This window comes from Schistocerca serialis, chromosome 9 (genome assembly GCF_023864345.2).
Source record: "Schistocerca serialis cubense isolate TAMUIC-IGC-003099 chromosome 9, iqSchSeri2.2, whole genome shotgun sequence".
Classification (NCBI taxonomy): domain Eukaryota; kingdom Metazoa; phylum Arthropoda; class Insecta; order Orthoptera; family Acrididae; genus Schistocerca; species Schistocerca serialis.
Genome location: NC_064646.1, coordinates 473,429,512 through 473,450,749, shown reverse-complemented (window position 1 = coordinate 473,450,749; position 21,238 = coordinate 473,429,512). Strand labels below are relative to the sequence as shown.

At 43.1% G+C, this 21,238-nt stretch overlaps 1 protein-coding gene across 2 annotated transcripts in view; it reads left to right on the top strand.

Moving 5' to 3' along the window:
• The window catches only part of LOC126419222 (ruvB-like 2), a 115,911-nt gene extending 95,311 nt beyond the window's left edge, over positions 1 to 20,600 (top strand). For both annotated transcript variants that reach the window (XM_050086359.1, XM_050086358.1), the window contains exon 11: positions 20,470 to 20,600. In XM_050086359.1, coding sequence (XP_049942316.1) covers positions 20,470 to 20,501 — 32 coding nt within the window. In that variant the 3' untranslated portion in view covers positions 20,502 to 20,600. The remainder of the gene's footprint in view (positions 1 to 20,469) is intronic.
• The last annotated feature ends 638 nt before the right edge of the window (positions 20,601 to 21,238 follow it).

The following is a 21,238-nucleotide window of genomic DNA, read 5'->3' as shown; positions in this document are numbered from 1 at the left end:
GGCTGACTAGAAGCAGGAGAGGCACCATAGGACATTTTAATTTCCATTGTCCAGAATATAGTGTGATGGCATCCAGTACAAAATATACACCTTTAAATTCCACAGACCGAAATACAGTGACGTGCGATAGAAGAATGCTGTGTGAAGAGGTGTGGCGCTGCACTTTGGCACACTTAAGATCAAATAACATGTCTTACAATTCCTCGGACACGTATGTTTTATGTATCAGACTCTTCAGAAAGATGTGCGCTACAAAATGAACATATTTTTGAAAATTAGATTTTTTTTTTTTTTTTGACGTCCTATCTCAAACGCTTGAGGGATGCCACTATCTACTATTGGCCCGGTTCGGAAATATCGTAGATATGGGTCTGATGCACAGAGCAGTCTGAGTTACAATAGGGAAGCAGGTAGTCTCCACGTGACCCGTGTTTACATTTAGTGATTTTGCTGTTTCCTCTTTGTCTACTGCACTCACGTCCAATGAAAACAAAATTGATTTCTTTGGCCGGGAGCTATCATGTGAATTAAATACATTCACATAATTACGGAAGGCTAAAATACGTTATTAGTTTCAGATTTATTTTATTTCCGCCCTTCTGACAGTCAAGCATTAATTGCCATGCAGAACAACGAAGTTATTTTTATCGGTTTGCTGAAGAAATTTTCTTTTATTAACCTTTTCCCCTGAGGCAGTCAATATATTTGAAACAAAGGGTTTAATTCCAAACTGTTGGCCAGTTTCAACTGTTCGGTGCATTTCAAGTGTACGTTTTCATCTTCTAGCACGTATGGCATTATGCCATAACAAAGAACCAGACATGATATATCAAAGTACTGGTACCAAGGAAATTTACATCCCAAAACCACATTGAAAAGCTTAATATCAGGGCAATGCCTACTTCACAGGGAATCTGGGACTCATTTAAAAATCAGCTCTTTGATGATGAGCCATTTAGAAGAATTTATAGCTCAGAAGATCACACTTTTATGTTGTTATTAAAAAATTACTGGCACATTTGTGTGATATATCTTAAAATGTATGAACCATGGACCTTGCCGTTGGTGGGGAGGCTTGCGTGCCTCAGCGATACTGATAGCCGTACCGTAGGTGCAACCACAACGGAGGGGTATCTGTTGAGAGGCCAGACAAACATGTGGTTCCTGAAGAGGGGCAGCAGCCTTTTCAGTAGTTGCAAGGGCAACAGTCTGGATGATTGACTGATCTGGCCTTGTAACAATAACCAAAACGGCATTGCCGTGCCGGTACTGCGAACGGCTGAAAGCAAGGGGAAACTACAGCCGTAATTTTTCCCGAGGGCATGCAGCTTTACTGTATGATTACATGATGATGGCGTCCTCTTGGGTAAAATATTCCGGAGGTAAAATAGTCCCCCATTCGGATCTCCGGGCGGGGACTACTCAAGAGGATGTCGTTATCAGGAGAAAGAAAACTGGCGTTCTACGGATCGGAGCGTGGAATGTCAGATCCCTTAATCGGGCAGGTAGGTTAGAAAATTTAAAAAGGGAAATGGATAGGTTGAAGTTAGATATAGTGGGAATTAGTGAAGTTCGGTGGCAGGAGGAACAAGACTTCTGGTCAGGTGACTACAGGGTTATAAACACAAAATCAAATAGGGGTAATGCAGGAGTAGGTTTAATAATGAATAGGAAAATAGGAATGCGGGTAAGCTACTACAAACAGCATAGTGAACGCATTATTGTGGCCAAGATAGATACGAAGCCCACACCTACTACAGTAGTACAAGTTTATATGCCAACTAGCTCTGCAGATGACGAAGAAATTGAAGAAATGTATGATGAAATAAAAGAAATTATTCAGATTGTGAAGGGAGACGAAAATTTAATAGTCATGGGTGACTGGAATTCGAGTGTAGGAAAAGGGAGAGAAGGAAACATAGTAGGTGAATATGGATTGGGGGATAGAAATGAAAGAGGAAGCCGCCTGGTAGAATTTTGCACAGAGCACAACATAATCATAACTAACACTTGGTTTAAGAATCATGAAAGAAGGTTGTATACATGGAAGAACCCTGGAGATACTAAAAGGTATCAGATAGATTATATAATGGTAAGACAGAGATTTAGGAACCAGGTTTTAAATTGTAAGACATTTCCAGGGGCAGATGTGGACTCTGACCACAATCTATTGGTTATGACCTGTAGATTAAAACTGAAGAAACTGCAAAAAGGTGGGAATTTAAGGAGATGGGACCTGGATAAACTAAAAGAACCAGAGGTTGTACAGAGATTCTGGGAGAGCATAAGGGAGCAATTGACAGGAATGGGGGAAATAAATACAGTAGAAGAAGAATGGGTAGCTTTGAGGGATGAAGTAGTGAAGGCAGCAGAGGATCAAGTAGGTAAAAAGACGAGGGCTAGTAGAAATCCTTGGGTAACTGAAGAAATATTGAATTTAATTGATGAAAGGAGAAAATATAAAAATGCAGTAAGTGAAACAGGCAAAAAGGAATACAAACGTCTCAAAAATGAGATCGACAGGAAGTGCAAAATGGCTAAGCAGGGATGGCTAGAGGACAAATGTAAGGATGTAGAGGCTTATCTCACTAGGGGTAAGATAGATACTGCCTACAGGAAAATTAAAGAGGCCTTTGGAGAGAAGAGAACGACTTGTATGAATATCAAGAGCTCAGATGGAAACCCAGTTCTAAGCAAAGAAGGGAAAGCAGAAAGATGGAAGGAGTATATAGAGGGTCTATACAAGGGCGATGTACTTGAGGACAATATTATGGAAATGGAAGAGGATGTAGATGAAGATGAAATGGGAGATATGATACTGCGTGAAGAGTTTGACAGAGCACTGAAAGACCTGAGTCGAAACAAGGCCCCCGGAGTAGACAATATTCCATTGGAACTACTGATGGCCGTGGGAGAGCCAGTCCTGACAAAACTCTACCATCTGGTGAGCAAGATGTATGAGACAGGCGAAATACCCTCAGACTTCAAGAAGAATATAATAATTCCAATCCCAAAGAAAGCAGGTGTTGACAGATGTGAAAATTACCGAACTATCAGCTTAATAAGTCACAGCTGCAAAATACTAACACGAATTCTTTACAGACGAATGGAAAAACTAGTAGAAGCCAACCTCGGGGAAGATCAGTATGGATTCCGTAGAAACACTGGAACACGTGAGGCAATACTGACCTTACGACTTATCTTAGAAGAAAGATTAAGGAAAGGCAAACCTACGTTTCTAGCATTTGTAGACTTAGAGAAAGCTTTTGACAATGTTGACTGGAATACTCTCTTTCTAATTCTAAAGGTGGCAGGGGTAAAATACAGGGAGCGAAAGGCTATTTACAATTTGTACAGAAACCAGATGGCAGTTATAAGAGTCAAGGGACATGAAAGGGAAGCAGTGGTTGGGAAGGGAGTAAGACAGGGTTGTAGCCTCTCCCCGATGTTGTTCAATCTGTATATTGAGCAAGCAGTAAAGGAAACAAAAGAAAAATTCGGAGTAGGTATTAAAATTCATGGAGAAGAAATAAAAACTTTGAGGTTCGCCGATGACATTGTAATTCTGTCAGAGACAGCAAAGGACTTGGAAGAGCAGTTGAATGGAATGGACAGTGTCTTGAAAGGAGGATATAAGATGAACATCAACAAAAGCAAAACAAGGATAATGGAATGTAGTCTAATTAAATCGGGTGATGCTGAGGGAATTAGATTAGGAAATGAGGCACTTAAAGTAGTAAAGGAGTTTTGCTATTTGGGGAGCAAAATAACTGATGATGGTCGAAGTAGAGAGGATATAAAATGTAGGCTGGCAATGGCAAGGAAAGCGTTTTTGAAGAAGAGAAATTTGTTAACATCCAGTATTGATTTAAGTGTCAGGAAGTCATTTCTGAAAGTATTTGTATGGAGTGTAGCCATGTATGGAAGTGAAACATGGACGATAAATAGTTTGGACTAGAAGAGAATAGAAGCTTTCGAAATGTGGTGCTACAGAAGAATGCTGAAGATTAGATGGGTAGATCACATAACTAATGAGGAAGTATTGAATAAGATTGGGGAGAAGAGAAGTTTGTGGCGCAACTTGACCAGAAGAAGGGATCGGTTGGTAGGACATGTTCTGAGGCATCAAGAGATCACCAATTTAGTATTGGAGGGCAGCGTGGAGGGTAAAAATCGTAGAGGGAGACCAAGAGATGAATACACTAAGCAGATTCAGAAGGATGTAGGTTGCAGTAGGTACTGGGAGATGAAAAAGCTTGCACAGGATAGAGTAGCATGGAGAGCTGCATCAAACCAGTCTCAGGACTGAAGACCACAACAACAACAACAACAACATCTTAAAATGTAATATGTGCATAAAAGACCAATATTATATGTGAAAGCTTAGTTTTTATTGTATCAGCATTATATATATTAATTTAAACCATTAACTTTTCCTGTTCGTGTGTTCGCGCTACTTAACAGTGATTGGCTGACTACACCATGTGTCCTATGCTCTGAATATCCGCTGTCATTGGCTGGCAAGATCACGTAACTGGCTTACAAATACACATAGCAATCTCAATTTCAATTCTTCGGAAAGTAACATGCGGTGCTTGGTGGAATTCGAGTTTATACTTTCGTAATACGAAAATATGCGGCATACATATTACTGCACGTCAGACATCTTTCCAAAAGGTGTTTTTTCCTTTTAGTTTCGTTTTCTAAAGCACCAGGAAATTCTACGCCCATGTATAAAACCATAACCATTCAAAGGATTGATAAGTTATACAGTTCCAAGAGAAAATATACTGTCAATTAACAGGGAAAAACTGTTTCCACCCGGGAGAAAATGTATTTTTAACTGGGAAATCCGGGAATTTTTTTTCCTTGTCTGCGTATACACCCTGATACACCATCCCAACTACTTTGTGTGCTGGCAGATAGTGCAGTAGATGACTGTAGGTAATGGAATATATGATTGCTACACTTGCCTGTGGGTGCAAAGAAAATACTCACAGTTGCTGAATCAATAGTCAAGATGTATCCATCCACTGGTGCTACAACCATATCCACTGGACAGTGTGCCTTGCCCTCTTGAAACACTGCTAGCACAAGTAACTGAACTAGCTAACAAGTCATGCCCGTACAAATATGACACTCCACACGAGCATCATGACAGCAATAATTGTCAAGCAGAAACAAATGTTTGTCCACCAGGCAGAATGTCTGCTGATATCACAGAAAATTTGGAACTGCAGCTAGGTGATGTTGACCATCCTTTGGTAAGGAAAACACCCCCGAAATCAGATGTGATTGCAGCTGACTTCAAAATGGACAACCTGTCCATAAAAGAGATCTCTCTGAAGCTACAATTCCTCATCGATCCAGGCTCTGATGTCTGTGTATCATTCTTCTCATCTTCCACAACGAAATATTGACAGCCAGTCAGTTGTACACTGTGTGGAACTCCATTGTGTCACCTTAAATCTAAACTTCCATCTTAACACGAATTCATAAGGAGATTCATTCTTTCCAACATGTTATGCTCAATAGTTGGAGCAAATTTTTGTCTTGCAGACTCCTCACAGACCTTAACCATAGACATATGCTTGACACTACACAGTTGTCTAGTCGTGGACACCTATGCCATGCAAACCACGCAGGCATCAAAATGATCATTGCTGAATTGCCATTTGATGAGCTGTTTTCACCAGTTCCCTGAAGTAACGTGTCTGTCTGCTACTGTAGCACCAGTAAAACACTCGCTGGTGCATCACATTGTAACCACACAAGGACCACCAGTTCACACATGGCCTCGTAGTCTACCTTCAGGCTAACTTTAGATGGCAAAGAAAGAGTTACATTACATGTTGCCTTTCAAATAATAGCTGGGGCTCCATATTGTCCATAAGAAGAGAAACAATTGGAGTCCTTATGGCAACTATTGTCAGCTTAATGCGAGAACGATACGTGCTCACTACCCTGTGCCATATATTGAAGCATTGGCTATGCACATTCATGGCAAGACAGTTTTCTGCCTGATAGACATTGTCTGTGCTTTTAATCATATACCCACAGTGTCAGCCGATATACCCAAAACAGCTGTTTGCTCTCCATTTGGAGTCCAGAATTTCTGCAGATGCCATTTGGACTGTGCAATGCCTCCCAGACTTCCAGTACATTGTCAATGAAGTAACTACAGACTTAGTTCTGTTGTGTCTAATGTTGTCAAACAAGGCAAAGCAGTTATAGTCTGTTCATCATAAGAATAAACCTGATGTAAACAAACACAAACACGATGAGGTTCTGGAGCAATAGCACACGTACACTGGTGGTGTTAAACTCTTGGAGGTAGGTCCGACTTTGATACATCAGATATCGTATTACTAAGTTATGTTCAATGAAACTTTAAGATATTCTAATATATTAGCAGCTATTAACATTTTTCTGAATCATGCTTTAGCTATGTAGTTTTTATTTAAAAAATCGTGTACAGTCACAGTCTCTGTTGCACTCTGGTTGTCGCACTGTTAACACGCAGTATGTAAATCGCTGAGCTGCTTCTTGCTACGTAGTGAAACGCATGTGAAACACGGTTAAAAAGTGCTGAGAAATAGGCTGTGCTTAATGATTTCACAAATTTACAGAAAAAAATCGGCTTTGGAGTTTTCTATGGACTATATTTGATTCATTTAAGATACAAGTACCCACAGGATGTACAGGGGAATCGGTAGCATAGTAGGTTGATTATCTGGTGCAGTTCATGAATTGCTGGTTCAAGTTCCGCCTCGGTCTTCTTTTTTCTTTTTTTGAAATACCTACATGTCGTATTTGTAAAATTCATCATTTTTTTATGACTAATGCTTGTCTTCTTGTTTCTAATTACGTATACATGTGAAATTCCTGTTTTCATTTCACATATAAATTCTTAGTTATTGATATTTAATGCAAGTTTGTTAATGAAGATTGCTTAAATTAAGAAAACATAAAAGTCCAATTTTTAGGACAAAAAGGAAAAATCCAATACTCTTTACTTGAACTATGTTCATTGTTTTATACCACACATGTAGTCTCCGATGAACCAGAGTGATAGGTGTTGTAGAAACTTGAAAAACAATCTGGAACTAATGCACGCATCTTTATCACATGTCACTGCCAAACACTGGTGGGATATAGAATGGCATATTGTAAAAGATGATGAGATAACGCAGTGCCTGGGTGGCTTTGTAGATTCTGTTGTTGATCGACTCGTTATAAATGTAGCTGATGACAGTTCCAGAACTGAAATGTAGTTCTGATATTTGGATAAGGAAGGATTTAAGAGATTGCCAGATGACTCACTATAATTAATACCTTCAGTGGCTACAGTATTCAACCATATGGTGAGATCCCTGCAGTATGCTACTGCATCACACGCAGCTTGCTCAGAAAAATCATACTGTTTATGTTAAGAATTTTCATCATTCTTCTTTGTAATTAGAAAACTACATTAGGTGAGAACAAGAGTATTTTATGCTTTCTGTCTGGTCACCTAAGAAGTGTGCAATAGTGCTGGTGTTTTGCCAGACTTTTCATGACATTCGAAGTTATATTGTTTCTCTGCTCATCTTTTTTTACGTTTCAACTGCAACTTCTCACATCGTTGCAGATGATTTGGACCAGCTGGCTGGCCAGTGCTGTCAAAGTTAAATGTGCTGGTAGAGGTGTTGTCCCGTATTATCGCTCAGTCTGTGTGCGTATAACGGAGTATAGAACATGTCCTTATGATCGTACTTGACTGTACTGGACACGGCTTGGCTTCTGCTCCATGTGAAACAAAATCCAATGTGATTCAAGCAGATGTGAAAGAATATATGGTGTAACGTTTACATCAGGTTTATTCTTATGATGAACACAGTATATCACATCTACAGCAATTGTCCTCTAGAACATAGCTTAGTGATTAACGCAAAAAAATTGTCTTTGGAATGACTGAAGTAAAATTCTTAGTGTACCTTACCAATTCAGAATGAATCCTTCCATCTCAAGAGAAAGCAGAAACTCTTTCTCAGTTTCCACAGTCCACTAAAATACCGGGTGGTTATAATTAAACTTTTCCTATTTGACACATTATAACAAAGAAACTAATTATGGTACAAGAACCAAACTTGGTAGTAATAATGTCAAGGACATGACGAAGAGAATGCAGAATCAATTCAAGTGAAACACTTTTAATGTGTTGATACAGTACATCATACGATTACATACCGGTACCATTATTGCTGAAAAAGAGGGGGTCAATATGGCACCCATCAGTGTTCAGAAGAGTCTGAAAGCACAGGAAGCAATCTGCACAGCAGAACAAAGCATGTCCTTAGGTATGCTGGCTACTTTTCATGATATGCTGTGCTTCAGATCAGCACGTGTGAATGTTCCCCTGGGAAACCCTGACCTTCAGGTAGCCCCACAACCAGAAATCACAGGGAGTGAGGTCAGGTGATCATGCTGGCCAAGCATTTGGAAACGATCGACTGATAATTCAATCGTTTCCAAATGTGTTTCAGCGAAGCAGGTGAACTTCACGAGCGATGTGCAGATGGTTCCCCATCTTGTATGAATACTGTCAAGCTCAATTTCTTTTTCTCATCTAGAGCGGGGGATGACGTGCTGGCGAAGCACATTGCAGTAACACTGGCCAGTCACACAGCACGTCTTTGGTCCTCTCACCCATCAGAGTAAAATGAGCTTCACCTGTCCATAGGATGGTCCAGGGTCAGCCCTCGTCAACTTTAATCCTTGCGGGAAAGTGTAGAGCGAAGTCAACATGTCATGCGTCCTGTGGTGCAAACTACTGGATTTTGCATAGATATCATTTCAGAATGGTTTAAAGGACCTTCCGTACAGTGGACCACGGGATGTTCAACTGTCGTGACACAGCAAGTGCATTGCCTGACGATTGGGAATTGCACGCAGTGTTGTCTGCCACAGCAACAGCAATTTCATCCACTGCCTGTGGTGCAACTAGTCATCGGCCTCATGCCGGAGCGACACCCAGTTCTCCAATTGATTCAAACTTCTTCATGCTTGGCATAACAGGTGGAGAAAGAGGACCCTTCCGTAGTCCTTTCAGCCCGTAATATTCTTGAAGTGAAGTGCAGCTGCAGCATTACTATTGTTTAGATAATAGTGTTTCACCAATAATGCCTTGCTCCTTTCGTCCAAGCTCACGTTGACACGTCAACAAGTGCACTGCGACTGCTCTGGTGTGTTAGCCTATGAAAGACAGTGACTGATCACAGCACCTGGTGGCCATAGTTGGAACTGGTTGTTGCTGCTGCAATGCATGGAAATCTTGCACCATTACTCTGGACATTAATGCTACCAAGTTTGGTATTTGTACAGTAATTATAGCCACCTGGTACATGAATTACACCATTTCTTGGGCTCCACAAATTTTTGTCAACTTTTTGGGAGCAGTTGTGCATTATTGGCAGAGCCTTTCAATGAAATTCTAAAAGGCTTGCTTAAACCTGGAGACGTGCTGCAGTGGACTGACAAAAAGAAAGTATACTTTGCCAGAGAGGTTGCTAATTCAGAAGCCACATTGTTAGCTCATTCTCTTCCTGATGGTCCTCTCACAATTATGGTGAATGCATCAAATATCATCAGAGCTGTATTACATCATCATTTACAACATGACTGGCAGCTATGATCGTCAACTTGATACAGCGTATGCCTCAGTCGAAAAGTTTAGGCACAACCTTGAATTCAGATATTTGCCATTCAGACTATAAGCCACTTGTCTTTGTCTTCTGTCAGAAGCCAGGCAAGGCATCACAGTGTGAGCTGTGGCTTTTAGACTAGACTACATTGTGCAGTTTACAGTGGATATTCGACAAGTTGATGGTGAGCAGAATGGGCCTTCAAATGCGCTACCTCACATGGACTCTATTGCAAAAGAACTCGACATCATAGACATAGTTGACACGAACATCGTTCCAACCCGTACTGTCTTCTTGACATTTGACAGAGTTCAACTCCCATCGAAAATAAAAGCAGGCTATGAGATAATTTCCGTTCGCCCCTACGTCCCAAACCCTACTACGCGTTGCTATCGGTGCCAGCGGTTCAATTATACCAGCCAGTCCTGTTCCAACCCGGCCAAATGTGTTACGTGTGGCAAGGATGCCCATGAGGGTGCTTGTCCACCTCCATCCCCTCGTTGCATCAACTGTATGGGTGACCACGCTGCTTCCTCTTGAGATTGCCCCATTTTTAAAGACGAAAAGCTCATTCAGGAAATCAGAATGAAGTAAAAGGTGCTGACCTTTGCTGCTCGAAAATTATTCGCCAGTGGAAAGCCCACTGTGCCTCAGACAGGAAAATATACCACTGTCCTTGCCTCTCCTCGGCCAACAAAGGAGGCGGCCATGCAGACTTGTGATCTCACCTTTAGTGACACGGTCGTCAGATCGGCCAGTGCAAGGATCGCCCGTTCAACCTCCCCACTTTCGCCTGCTCAATCTATGGCTCACCCTTCATCGGGTTCTGCTAAATCTCGATCCCAAAAGTCAGACACCCGGACTTCCAAAAAAGAGCATACTCATGAAGATTTTTTGCGTACCCCAACTTCACAACCATCTGCTCCTCCTTCATCTAAAGTTCATGTTTCCAAGAAGGCTAATAAGAAACCCAGTTCCTCTCATTCTCCGCTACGGCGTGTCTCATCTACAGCACCACCTGCCGGTAACCGCCCTCGGCCGTCATTTGTGTCGCCGAGGCGCACTGCTGGCGGCCGATCAACTGGCCGATTGCTGGTGGCTAGGAGCTGCTCCTGAACAACGTATGGACCAGGATCTTCTGCCTTCGGCTGAGTGCCGTTCCTCGCTGTCGGTTGCAAGCTCTGAGCAGTCGTTGAGTTGACGGCAACCTTGGTCACATCCTTCCATTTTCTGTCCACCCTATGTCCATTATCCACTGGAATATCCGCGGAATTCGAGCCAATCGGGATGAATTGACGATCCTCTTACGATCCTACTCGCCGGTCATGTTCTGTCTTCAGTAAACAAAGCTGCGTCTCCACGACCACTTTGTCTTCCCCCATTTTCAGTCAGTCCGATTTGATCTCCCCTCTGTTGAAGGCACTCCAGCACATGGAGGACTCATGATTCTTCTCCATAATACTCTCCATTATCACCCAATCCCCTTAAACACTTCCTTCCAAGCAGTCGCTGTCCGTCTTTCCCTTTCTGGATACACCTTCTCTCTTTGTACTGTATACATTCCATCGTCCACATCAATGGCACGAGCTGATCTCCTTCATCTTCTTGGTCAGCTTCCACCCCCCCTATTTTCTGGTTGGGGACTTCAATGCCCACCACCCGCTTTGGGGATCTCCACATCCTTGTCCGCGTGGCTCGCTATTACTAGACGTCTTCCACCAAGCGGATCTTGTTTGCCTCAACACTGGGGACCCTACTTTTTTGTCTGCCTCCACGACAAATTTCTCTCATTTGGACCTTTTGGTCGGTACTGTTCCGCTAGCTCGGCGCTTCGAATGGTTCGCCCTTGCTGATACACACTTGAGTGACCACTTTCCATGTGTCCTTCGATTGCTGCCGCAACTGCCATATATGCACCCGAGACGCTGGAAGTTTGCCCAAGCTGATTGGACACTTTTCGTCTCTAGCGACATTCGATGACCGTCACTTTCCTAGCATCGACGATGAGATCACTCATATTACAGACGTTATTCTTACAGCTGCGGAACGTTCAATACCTCGCACCTCCGAATTGCCCCGGCGCCCCCCAGTTCCTTGGTGGAACGAGGCATGCCATGACGCAATACGTGAGCGGCGACATGCTCTTCGCGTTTTCAGACACCATCCTACATTGGCCAACTGTATCCGCTATAAGCTGTTCCGTGCGTGGTGTTGTTGCGTCATCCGCGATAGCAAGAAGGCAAGCTGGGACTTCTTAACTAGCTCATTTAACACCTTCACTCCCTCCTCGGAAGTTTGGAGTCGGATTCGACGGTTATCAGGTGCGCCTAGTTTCTCCCTGGTCTCTGGGCTCACTGTCGCGCATGATACATTAGTGGACCCGTCGCAATTTCTAACTCATTGGGTCAACACTTTGCTGAGATTTCAAGCTCTTCAAATTACCCGCCAGCGTTTCTCCCGAAGAAACGTGCAGCGGAAGTGCGACCTCTTGCTTTCTCCTCTCAAAATCGCGAAAGCTACTATACTGTTTTTTCCATGCGGGAACTCCAACATGCACTCTCTTCTTCTCGCTCCTCCACCCCAGGACCGGATGGTATCCACATCCAAATATTGCTGCATTTATCATACCATAGTCTGCGTTACCTCCTTCGCCTTTATAATCGAATTTGGACCGACAGTACTTTTCCCAGACGATGGCGGGAAGCTATCGTCGTTCCTGTTCTGAAACCTGGATAGGACAAACATCTCCCCTCTAGCTATCGCCCCATTTCTCTCACGAGTAGTGTATGTAAGGTTTTGGAGCGTATGGTGAATTGCCGTTTGGATTGGTAGCTGTAGTCCTGCAGTCTTTTAACACCTGCCCAATGCGATTTCCAAAAGCATCGTTCTGCAGTTGACCATCTTGTTGCTCTCTCTCTCCGGAAACGCCAACCAGTAGCAATATTTTTTGATCTGGAGAGAGTATACGATACCTGTTGGAGGACAGGCATCCTCCGCACACTGTTCTCTTGGGGCTTTCGCGGTCGGTTGCCCCCTTTTTCTTCGCGAATTTATGGCAGAGCGCACATTTCAAGTGTGGGTGAACACTACTCTCTCCCGTACTTTCTCCCAAGAAAATGGGGTACCCCAGGGCTCCATGCTAGGTGTTGTACTGTTTGCCATTGCCATAAATCCAATTATGGATTGTCTCCTTCCTGATGTCTCGGGCTCCCTCTTTGTGGACGATTTTGCGATCTACTACAGCTCTCAACAAACCAGCCTTCTTGAACGACATCTCCAAGGCTGTCTCGATTGCCTCCACTCTTGGAGCATCGAAACAGGCTTAGTTTTTCTCCCAGTAAGACCGTTTGTGTTAATTTTTGGCATCGTACGGAGTTTCTTCCACCTTCCTTACATCTAGGACCTGTCAACCTTCCGTTTTTGGACGTCGCTAAATTCTTGGGTCTTATGTTTGACAGAAAACTGTGCTGGTCCTCCCACATTTCCTATCTTTCGGCTCGCTGTCTGCGATCCCTCAACATCCTCCATGTTCTGAATGGTACCTCCTGGGGAGCGGACCAAGTGGTCCTTCTCCGCCTCTATCGCGCCTTAGTGCGCTCGAAATTGGACTGTGGAAGCATAGTTTCCTCCTCTGCTCGGCTGTCTATTCTTCGGCGTCTCGACTATCCACTAGTAGCCTACCTGTTGTCCTACTAGACCTTCATACAACTTTCAGAGAAGACCTTAATGCAACTGTGGTTGAATTAGTGTATGGACAAGCACACCTTCACTAATGTATCAAGGTTGTTGAATGGTAGATGGAGCTAGATGCAATGGACATTCAATTTCGGAAATTGTAAGGGAATTCAGTATTCAGAGAGCCACAGTGTCAAGAGTGTACAGAGAATATCATATTTCAGACATTTCCCCTCACCATAAACAACGCAGTGGCCACTGACAGATAAGCAATAATGCATGAGATAACCGCAGAAATCAATGTGGGACATACAATGGATGATCGGTTACAACAGTGTGGCAAAATTTGGCATTAATGGGCTATGGCAGCAGATGACTGACGTGAATGCATTTGCTAATAGCAAATCATCGGCTGCTGTGCCACTCGTAGGCTCGTGACTATATCAGTTGGACCCTAGACGATTGGAAAACTGTGGCCTGGTCAGACAAGTCCTGATTTCAATTGGTAAGGGCAGATGGGTTCGAGTGTGGCGCAGACACCACAGAGTTACAGACCCAAGTTGTCAACAAAGGACTGTGCAAGCTAGTGGTGGCTACATAATGGTGTAGGCTCTGTTTACATGAAATGGACTGGGTCTTCTGGTCCAACTGAATCAGTCGTTGATGGAAAATGGTTATGCTCAGGTACTTGAAGATATTTGCAGCCATTCGTGGACTTAATGTTCCCATACAAATGTGGATTTAATTTTTATAAATGACAGTGCGCAATGTCACTGAACCACAATTGTTCACAATTGGCTTGCAGAACATTCTGGACATTCAGGCAAATAATTTGGCTATCCAGATAGCCCAACATGAATCAAATTGAACATTTATGGTACATAATTGAGAGGTCAGTTAGTGCACAAAATTGTGCACCGACAACACTTTCACAATTATGGACAGCTATAGAAGAATGATGGCTCTGTATTTCTGCAGAGGTCTTCCAACTACTTGTTAAGCCCATGCCATGTCTAGCTGCTGTATTACACTGGGCAAAAGGTGGTTTTACAGGATGCTACCTGGTGCTACTGATAGAAGATTTTTAACATCCTGCCGTTACCGTCCTATCTGCTGACAAAGGCTCCACCTCTGTTGTTGCAAGGATTACCTTGCAGAAGCACTCACGAATCTGTCAGATTCGTCCCCCTAAAAATCATGCCACAATGATTCCATTCCAGCAGGATCTCCAGCCTCTTCTCAAATCCTTAGGCCCATCCCAGAACTTTCCCCAGAGTACATTTCTCTCCTCACCTCTTTCACTCCTTGAACTCTTAACTTCATCATGCTTCCTGAAGTCCATAAACCAAACCATCCGGGACGTCCCATTGTAACCAGTTACTGTGCCCGCACTGAGAGAATCTCTGCTGACATGGGACCAACACCTTTCGTCTATTACCTACAATCTCTCCTCCTGTACCAAAGATACCAACCCATTCCTTTCACCAATTATCCATGGTTCCTGTTCCTTTACCACGTGCTGCCCTGCTTGTCACTATTGACGCCACCTCCCTTTACATTAACATCTCTAATGCCCATGGCCTAGCTGCTATTGAACACTACCTTTCCCAACGCCCAACAAGTTCCAAACCTACAACCTCGTTCCTGGCCACCCGGACCAACTACTTCATCACCCACAATTACTTCTCCTTTGAAGGCATCACCTACAAACAAATACGGGGTATGACAGTGGGCATGGCACCATCCTTTGCCATCCCATTCATGGGTCATCTAGAGGAATTCTTGCCAACTACCCAGGATCTGAAAGCTCTCAATTGGTTCAGATTCATTGATGACATCTTCGTGATTTGGATTTAGGGTGAGGATACCCTACCCACATTCCTCCAGAGCCTCAACATCTTCTCCTCCATTTGCTTTACCTGGTGCTCCTCTATCCAACAAGCCACTTTCCTCAAATTTGACCTCCACCTCAGAGATGGCTATAACAGTACCTCCATCCATACGAAACCTAATGACCGCCACCAGTATCCCAACTAAGACAGCAGCCACCCATTCCATATCAAGAAGTCCTTTCTGTACAGCTTAGCCACCCATGACCATCACATCTGTAGTGACAAGCAGTCCTTTTTGAGATATATTATGGGTCTCACAGACCGAGGCCTTCACAGACCGTAATTACTTTCCCAACATTGTACAGAAACAATCTCCCACTCCTTACCTCCCCCGTCACTGTCAACCTCCCACAATCCCACTGTCTGTCCACAGAGGAGCATTCCCCTCATGACTCAGTACCACTGGGGACTGGAGCAGCTGACTTGCATTCTCTGCCAGTGTTTAGATTACCTCTCGTCGTAACTGAAATGAGGAATGTCCTACCCACTATCCTCCACATCCTCCCATAGTGGTATTCTACCACCCACCGAATTTACACAGTATCCTCATCCATCCCTACACAATTCCTGCTCCCAGTCTCTTGCCTCATGGCTCATATCCCTTTAATAGACATTGCAAGACTTGCCCCATACATCATCCCATGATTACATAATCCACTCCAGTCACAAGCATGACCTGTCCTATCAAAGGCAGGGCTACCTACAAAATCAGTCATGTGATCTAAAAGCTAAGCAGCAACCACCGTGCTTTGTTCTACGTGAACGTGAATACCAGCAAACTGTCTGTCCACATGAATGGCCACTGACGAAACGTGGCCAAGAAACAGTAGGACCACTCAGTTGCTCCATTTCAGTGACTGCTTCACAGCCTGTGCCATCTGGATCATTTCTAACAACACCAGCTTTTTGGAATTGTGCAGGTGGGAACTCTCTCTGCTTTGTACACTACGTTCCCATAACCCTCTTAGCCTCAACCTTCGTTTGTCATTCTTCACTCACCTATCCCGTTCCCTGTTCCCACTCCACAGCCTTCTATTCCACAAGTGCAACCCACAGTCTGTTTACTTTTCTCCTTTTCTGCTCCTGCCCCCTCCAATTCCTCACCCCACTCCCTCCGTCTAACTTCCCAACTGCAGCTAGCTGCCCTACCCTCTCTCCAGCTCATTTTGTACACTTCCACAAACAGCACTTTACTATCCCCCACAGGTACCCTGCTCTTTCTCTCCCTCCCTATCCCAGCCTTCTCTTTGACCCACCACCCATATTGCTTCTCCCATCATGCACAGTTGATTACAATCTGGTGTCAGCAGACAGAGACAGTGGTGGTGTAGGAGATCTGTGTGTGTGCGCGTGTGGGTATTTTGTCTATTGCAGAAGGTAGTCTTCTTGCTGAAAGCTTACATGTGTAGTAGTCTTTCTGTTGTGTCTGTCTGTGACTCAACATCTCTGTTATATGCTGAGTTGCAATCTATCCTTTCCATTACATTGTTAGTATTCCATTCTGAATTTTCCATTGTTTGATTTTGCCTGACAGCTTTCCTTCCACTGTGTAACCCAGTGCTGTTTTCCTTTGTTATTATTTTCTAACACTACTGTACTCAGTACAAATGACCTTACCATCAAATTATCCATCTCCGGCTTCAGCCCTCCTACAATGACCTCCACCTGTTAAAATTCCACCATTCCTTAACCGTCATAAACGTAATCCAGCAAAACCACGAGATTCCACCAGTCCTTCACCCTCATCAACATAATCCAACAAAACCATGTGTATCTGGCCAAAACCACCTTGCAGTACCTGCTCTCCATCTTTAAAATTTGCTTGCTGCGCCATCTGCAATTCCTGAATCCCATCTCACACAGAAACTCATGCCCTCTAGTAACTAGAGCAGCATGCACAACATCACCTCAAAAAGCTTTCCACAACCTGTTCACATCCTGCTCTCGTCTTGGACTACCACTATCCACCACCTCTGCAACAGCCTCCAAACATCCCCCACACCTCTTCATAGCTGACAAACCCTTCCTTGTGGATTTACTACATTTACTGCACCCTCAAAAACTTCCTCGCACTCCCACACAGAATCCAGAGCCTAAACAGACCTGAAACATGATCATGGACCTTTGCTTCAAAAGTCTTAGCCCCACAGAAGTATCAGTCCTCTCCAAAGGTCTTATCTTTTGCCCAACTCCCAAATTAGTCCATACTGGACTTGTTAAACACACTCTCTCTCTTGCCAGGTCCCTACAGTGGAAACACTTTTTTGCCACTCCACCTTAGTCAATCTGAGACCAACATTGAATCTGGCTGGATTCAGTTCACTCCTTCCACCTATTATCCACACCCAAATCATCCCCAGTTGACTTTCCAGAATTTGTAACTTCAAACCTTGCTTAATTAACATTCCCCAGATCCAGGAGCATGCAAATTAACCTTACATATGCGGAAAGAACCGCAGTCCACCACCTAAAATCTAATCCCGACATCATCAGCCTACCTGCTGACAAAGGGTCAACCACTGTTTTGAACTGCACAAAGTGTGGCAGGAGGAGTCCACCAGCTGTCAGATTCGTCCAACTACAAACCTTGCTACAGTGGCCCTATTCCAGAAATCTAGCAGAATCCCCAGTCTCTCCTCAAATGGTTTAGGCCCATCCCAGAACCCTTCTTTCTTTGCACTCCTACCTCCTACACACCTCCTCAAGTCCGTAAACCAAACCATCCAGGACATGCCGTTATGACCAGTTACTACGCTTCCACTTAGAGAATCTCTGCTCTAGTAGACCAGCACCTTCAGTCTATTACCAGCAACATATCATCCTGCCCAGCATAACATTCTTCATTTTAATGAGTGCTTCACAGCCTGTGCCATCTGGATCCTTCCTACTAACATGAGCTTTTCTGAATTGCACAGGTGGGAACCCTCCCTGCAATATATCCTACGTTCCCGTAACCCTCCTGGCCTCAATCTTAGTCATCGTCCTTCCCTGTTACCAGTCATCGTCCTTCCCTGTTACCATTCCACAGCCCTCTGCTCCAAAAGTACAGCCTAGTTTTTTTACCTCGAGAAACTACCTAAAATCTGACACGAATGTGGGCATGTAAAGCTATGATTGATAATGCTAAGGAATATTGGCTTGTTACATGTGGCTCAGCTGTCTGTGCCCAGACTTTGCTAAACTGCTGTGAGGCAATTTTTGTTTCATGTTTGTTGAGGGCACAGCAGTCTCGACTGACATCTTATGAAAGTAAAATCGCGTCGACAGTGTCATTTCACCCCTAAGGTGCTGCTAGTGGCACTGTTCCATCATTGCAGATTTCAAATCACTGTGACTCCAAATGTTAGAAGAAATTATTTGTGTTCTTCTGATCGTTTCTTACTATTCTTGTAACTTCCCTTGCACACTTTTTGGTTTTTTAGTGTATACTGGAGCGAGGAACAGATGTGGTTCATGGACAGAGAATTCAGATATTTAATTATTGTAATTAATATATAATAAGACATTTAATTATTCTACGTCTGATATCAAATAGTAAAAGTAATACATAACTTTGTTTTCTATAGTTGCAGCGTCAATTGCTAACAGTAGATTTGAATGTTGAAATGCATACAGGTGCAAAGGTGTAGAATTAAGTCAGTCTTCAGTGTGATGACTATTCCATAGATAACGAGCCCTGGCAGCTACGAAAGTCTGTAAGTGAATCAAACAATGGAAAATCCAAGAATGGAATGTAACAATACCAGAGAAGGGAAGTTGCTATTCTCCAAATAGCGGAGATGGTGAGTTGCGATAGGCACACAATTACAGCTTTTGGCCATTAAGGCTTTTGTCAGCAGCGCGCGCGCGCACACACACACACACACACACACACACACACACACACACACACACACACACACACACGCCCGCGCGCACTCGCACTCGCACTCGCACTCGCACTCGCACTCGCACTCGCACTCGCACTCGCACTCGCACTCGCACTCGCAAACGCAAACGCAAACGTAACTTGCACACATGTCTGCAGTCTTGGAGAACTGAAACCACACTGACAAAGGCCTTAATGGCCAAAAGCTATAATTGTGTGAATCTTTTTGTTGTACCTATCATGACTCAGCATCTCTGCTATATGGTGAGTAGCAACTTTCCTCCCCTGGTATTGTCAAAGTCTGTAAATGTTATGAAATAGCATACACAGAAAATGGGGCTCCCTGCATCAATGTTTGAACTAATTATTTAATTGGATAGATAAAGAATCTACTCACCAAATGGCGCTAGAACACACACGTAAAAGACTTATGTGACTGGCAAGTTTTCAGATCCAGTGGCTCCTTCTTCAGGCAGAAGGCTGAAGGAAAAGGACTTGGAGAGGTCTAGGAAAAGGGGTAGGTTTTGGGTAAGTCACCCAGAACTGCAGGTCAGAGGAGACTTAGCGCTAGGGATGAGAAGGAATCTCTCTCATCCGGTATGGAAAGTCTCCCATGACCCGTGGTTCGTGGTGATCTTCCCGAAATCTACCCCTTTTCCTAGATCTCTCCAGTCCTTTTCCTTCACCCTTCTTTCTTCCCTTTCAATCCTTCTGCTTGAAAAGGAGGAGCCACTGGCTCCGAATGCTTGTAAATCACAACAGTCGTTTATGTGTGTGTTCTGCCACTGCTTGGTGAATAGGTTTTTTATGTATCCAGTTAAATAATTTTATCAATGATTGAATGTTTGAACTAAAGTAGATCTGCCGCTGGAGCTGTGGAGAGGGCATGCTTGCATATCACTGGCAGCGACGTAAGTGTTCGTGGTAGCACACTTGTGCTGAGGTGGTGCCTTTAGGAAACATGGCAGCATGACTGCCGGCACGTGTGTTTTAAAGTACGGCCAACCGGGTGGCAGCCTATACAGCAACTATGGTCTTTTAGGCATAGTTTTTTTCCATGTGGTAATCACTGTTTTTTAGAGTTTCGTGTGAAATTCACATGTTGAATTTCTTGTACAATGTGCTATTGCAGAGAGGTGTCTTCATGTATATCCAGGAGTTTAAATTATAACTTCTCCATACATTATTGTAAAAGTAAGCGTTCCTCTTATAACAATCTCATATACACTGTTGATGAATAACTCTGTGACTGGCACCTGGTGTAAGTCATTTTGGTCTTTGCTAAACATGTATATTATCTATAGTGCTTTTTTCTCATACAAGTAGTTATGTAACTTTTTTTTTGTTACAGAAGAAGAAAAAATGGATGTCTCCTCAGCATAACCAGAGAAGGACCCATCAGTATGCTTGAAGCTGTAAATTGTTTGTTGATGTGAATTGCACCTTTTACTGTATATATGACAATAAAAATAATTATAAGTAGTGTGTTTCTTTCTTATTTTCTGTAGTCACGTTTTGTTCTCATGGAGTCAGGTAATGTTCTCAGGCTAGCAATCATTGTTGCTAATAGTCTGTGAACATGGCTTGTCTCTTTTCCTATGTTCTCTTGTCTGAGTTTCATCAGTTGAGAATATTATAATATTAGGTGGGATATAATTAAGAAAGCAGTAGCGTTATCATGTTATTGTAAATTATATTCTGATAGTAATGTTCACATTACTTCCTTTCAGCTTTTCTATTCATGTTTGGACTCGTCTGGACTAAGTCAGCAATTTGAAGCATAATCTTTTGAATTATGACGATTTTGTTTGCAGCATTCATTTATTGTGCAAGTTCATTACATACTCTTCAGTTCAGAAATTATGCAGGTGATTTGTAACATGTCTCTTGTTATGAAACTAATATTTAAATTAAATAATAAATTAATGATTTTGAAAGAGAGCAAACAATATGGGAAATTAACAACAGTATTTTCTACTGTGACTGTGCTGAAATTATGTTAAAAGTAGAATGACTTCTTAGCTCACCCTCCTGATACACAGTTCAAAGGTAATCAGTGGCTAAAATATTAAATTTTTATTTATTATAAGGCAACAATGACAGTCACAGGGTCATTAACC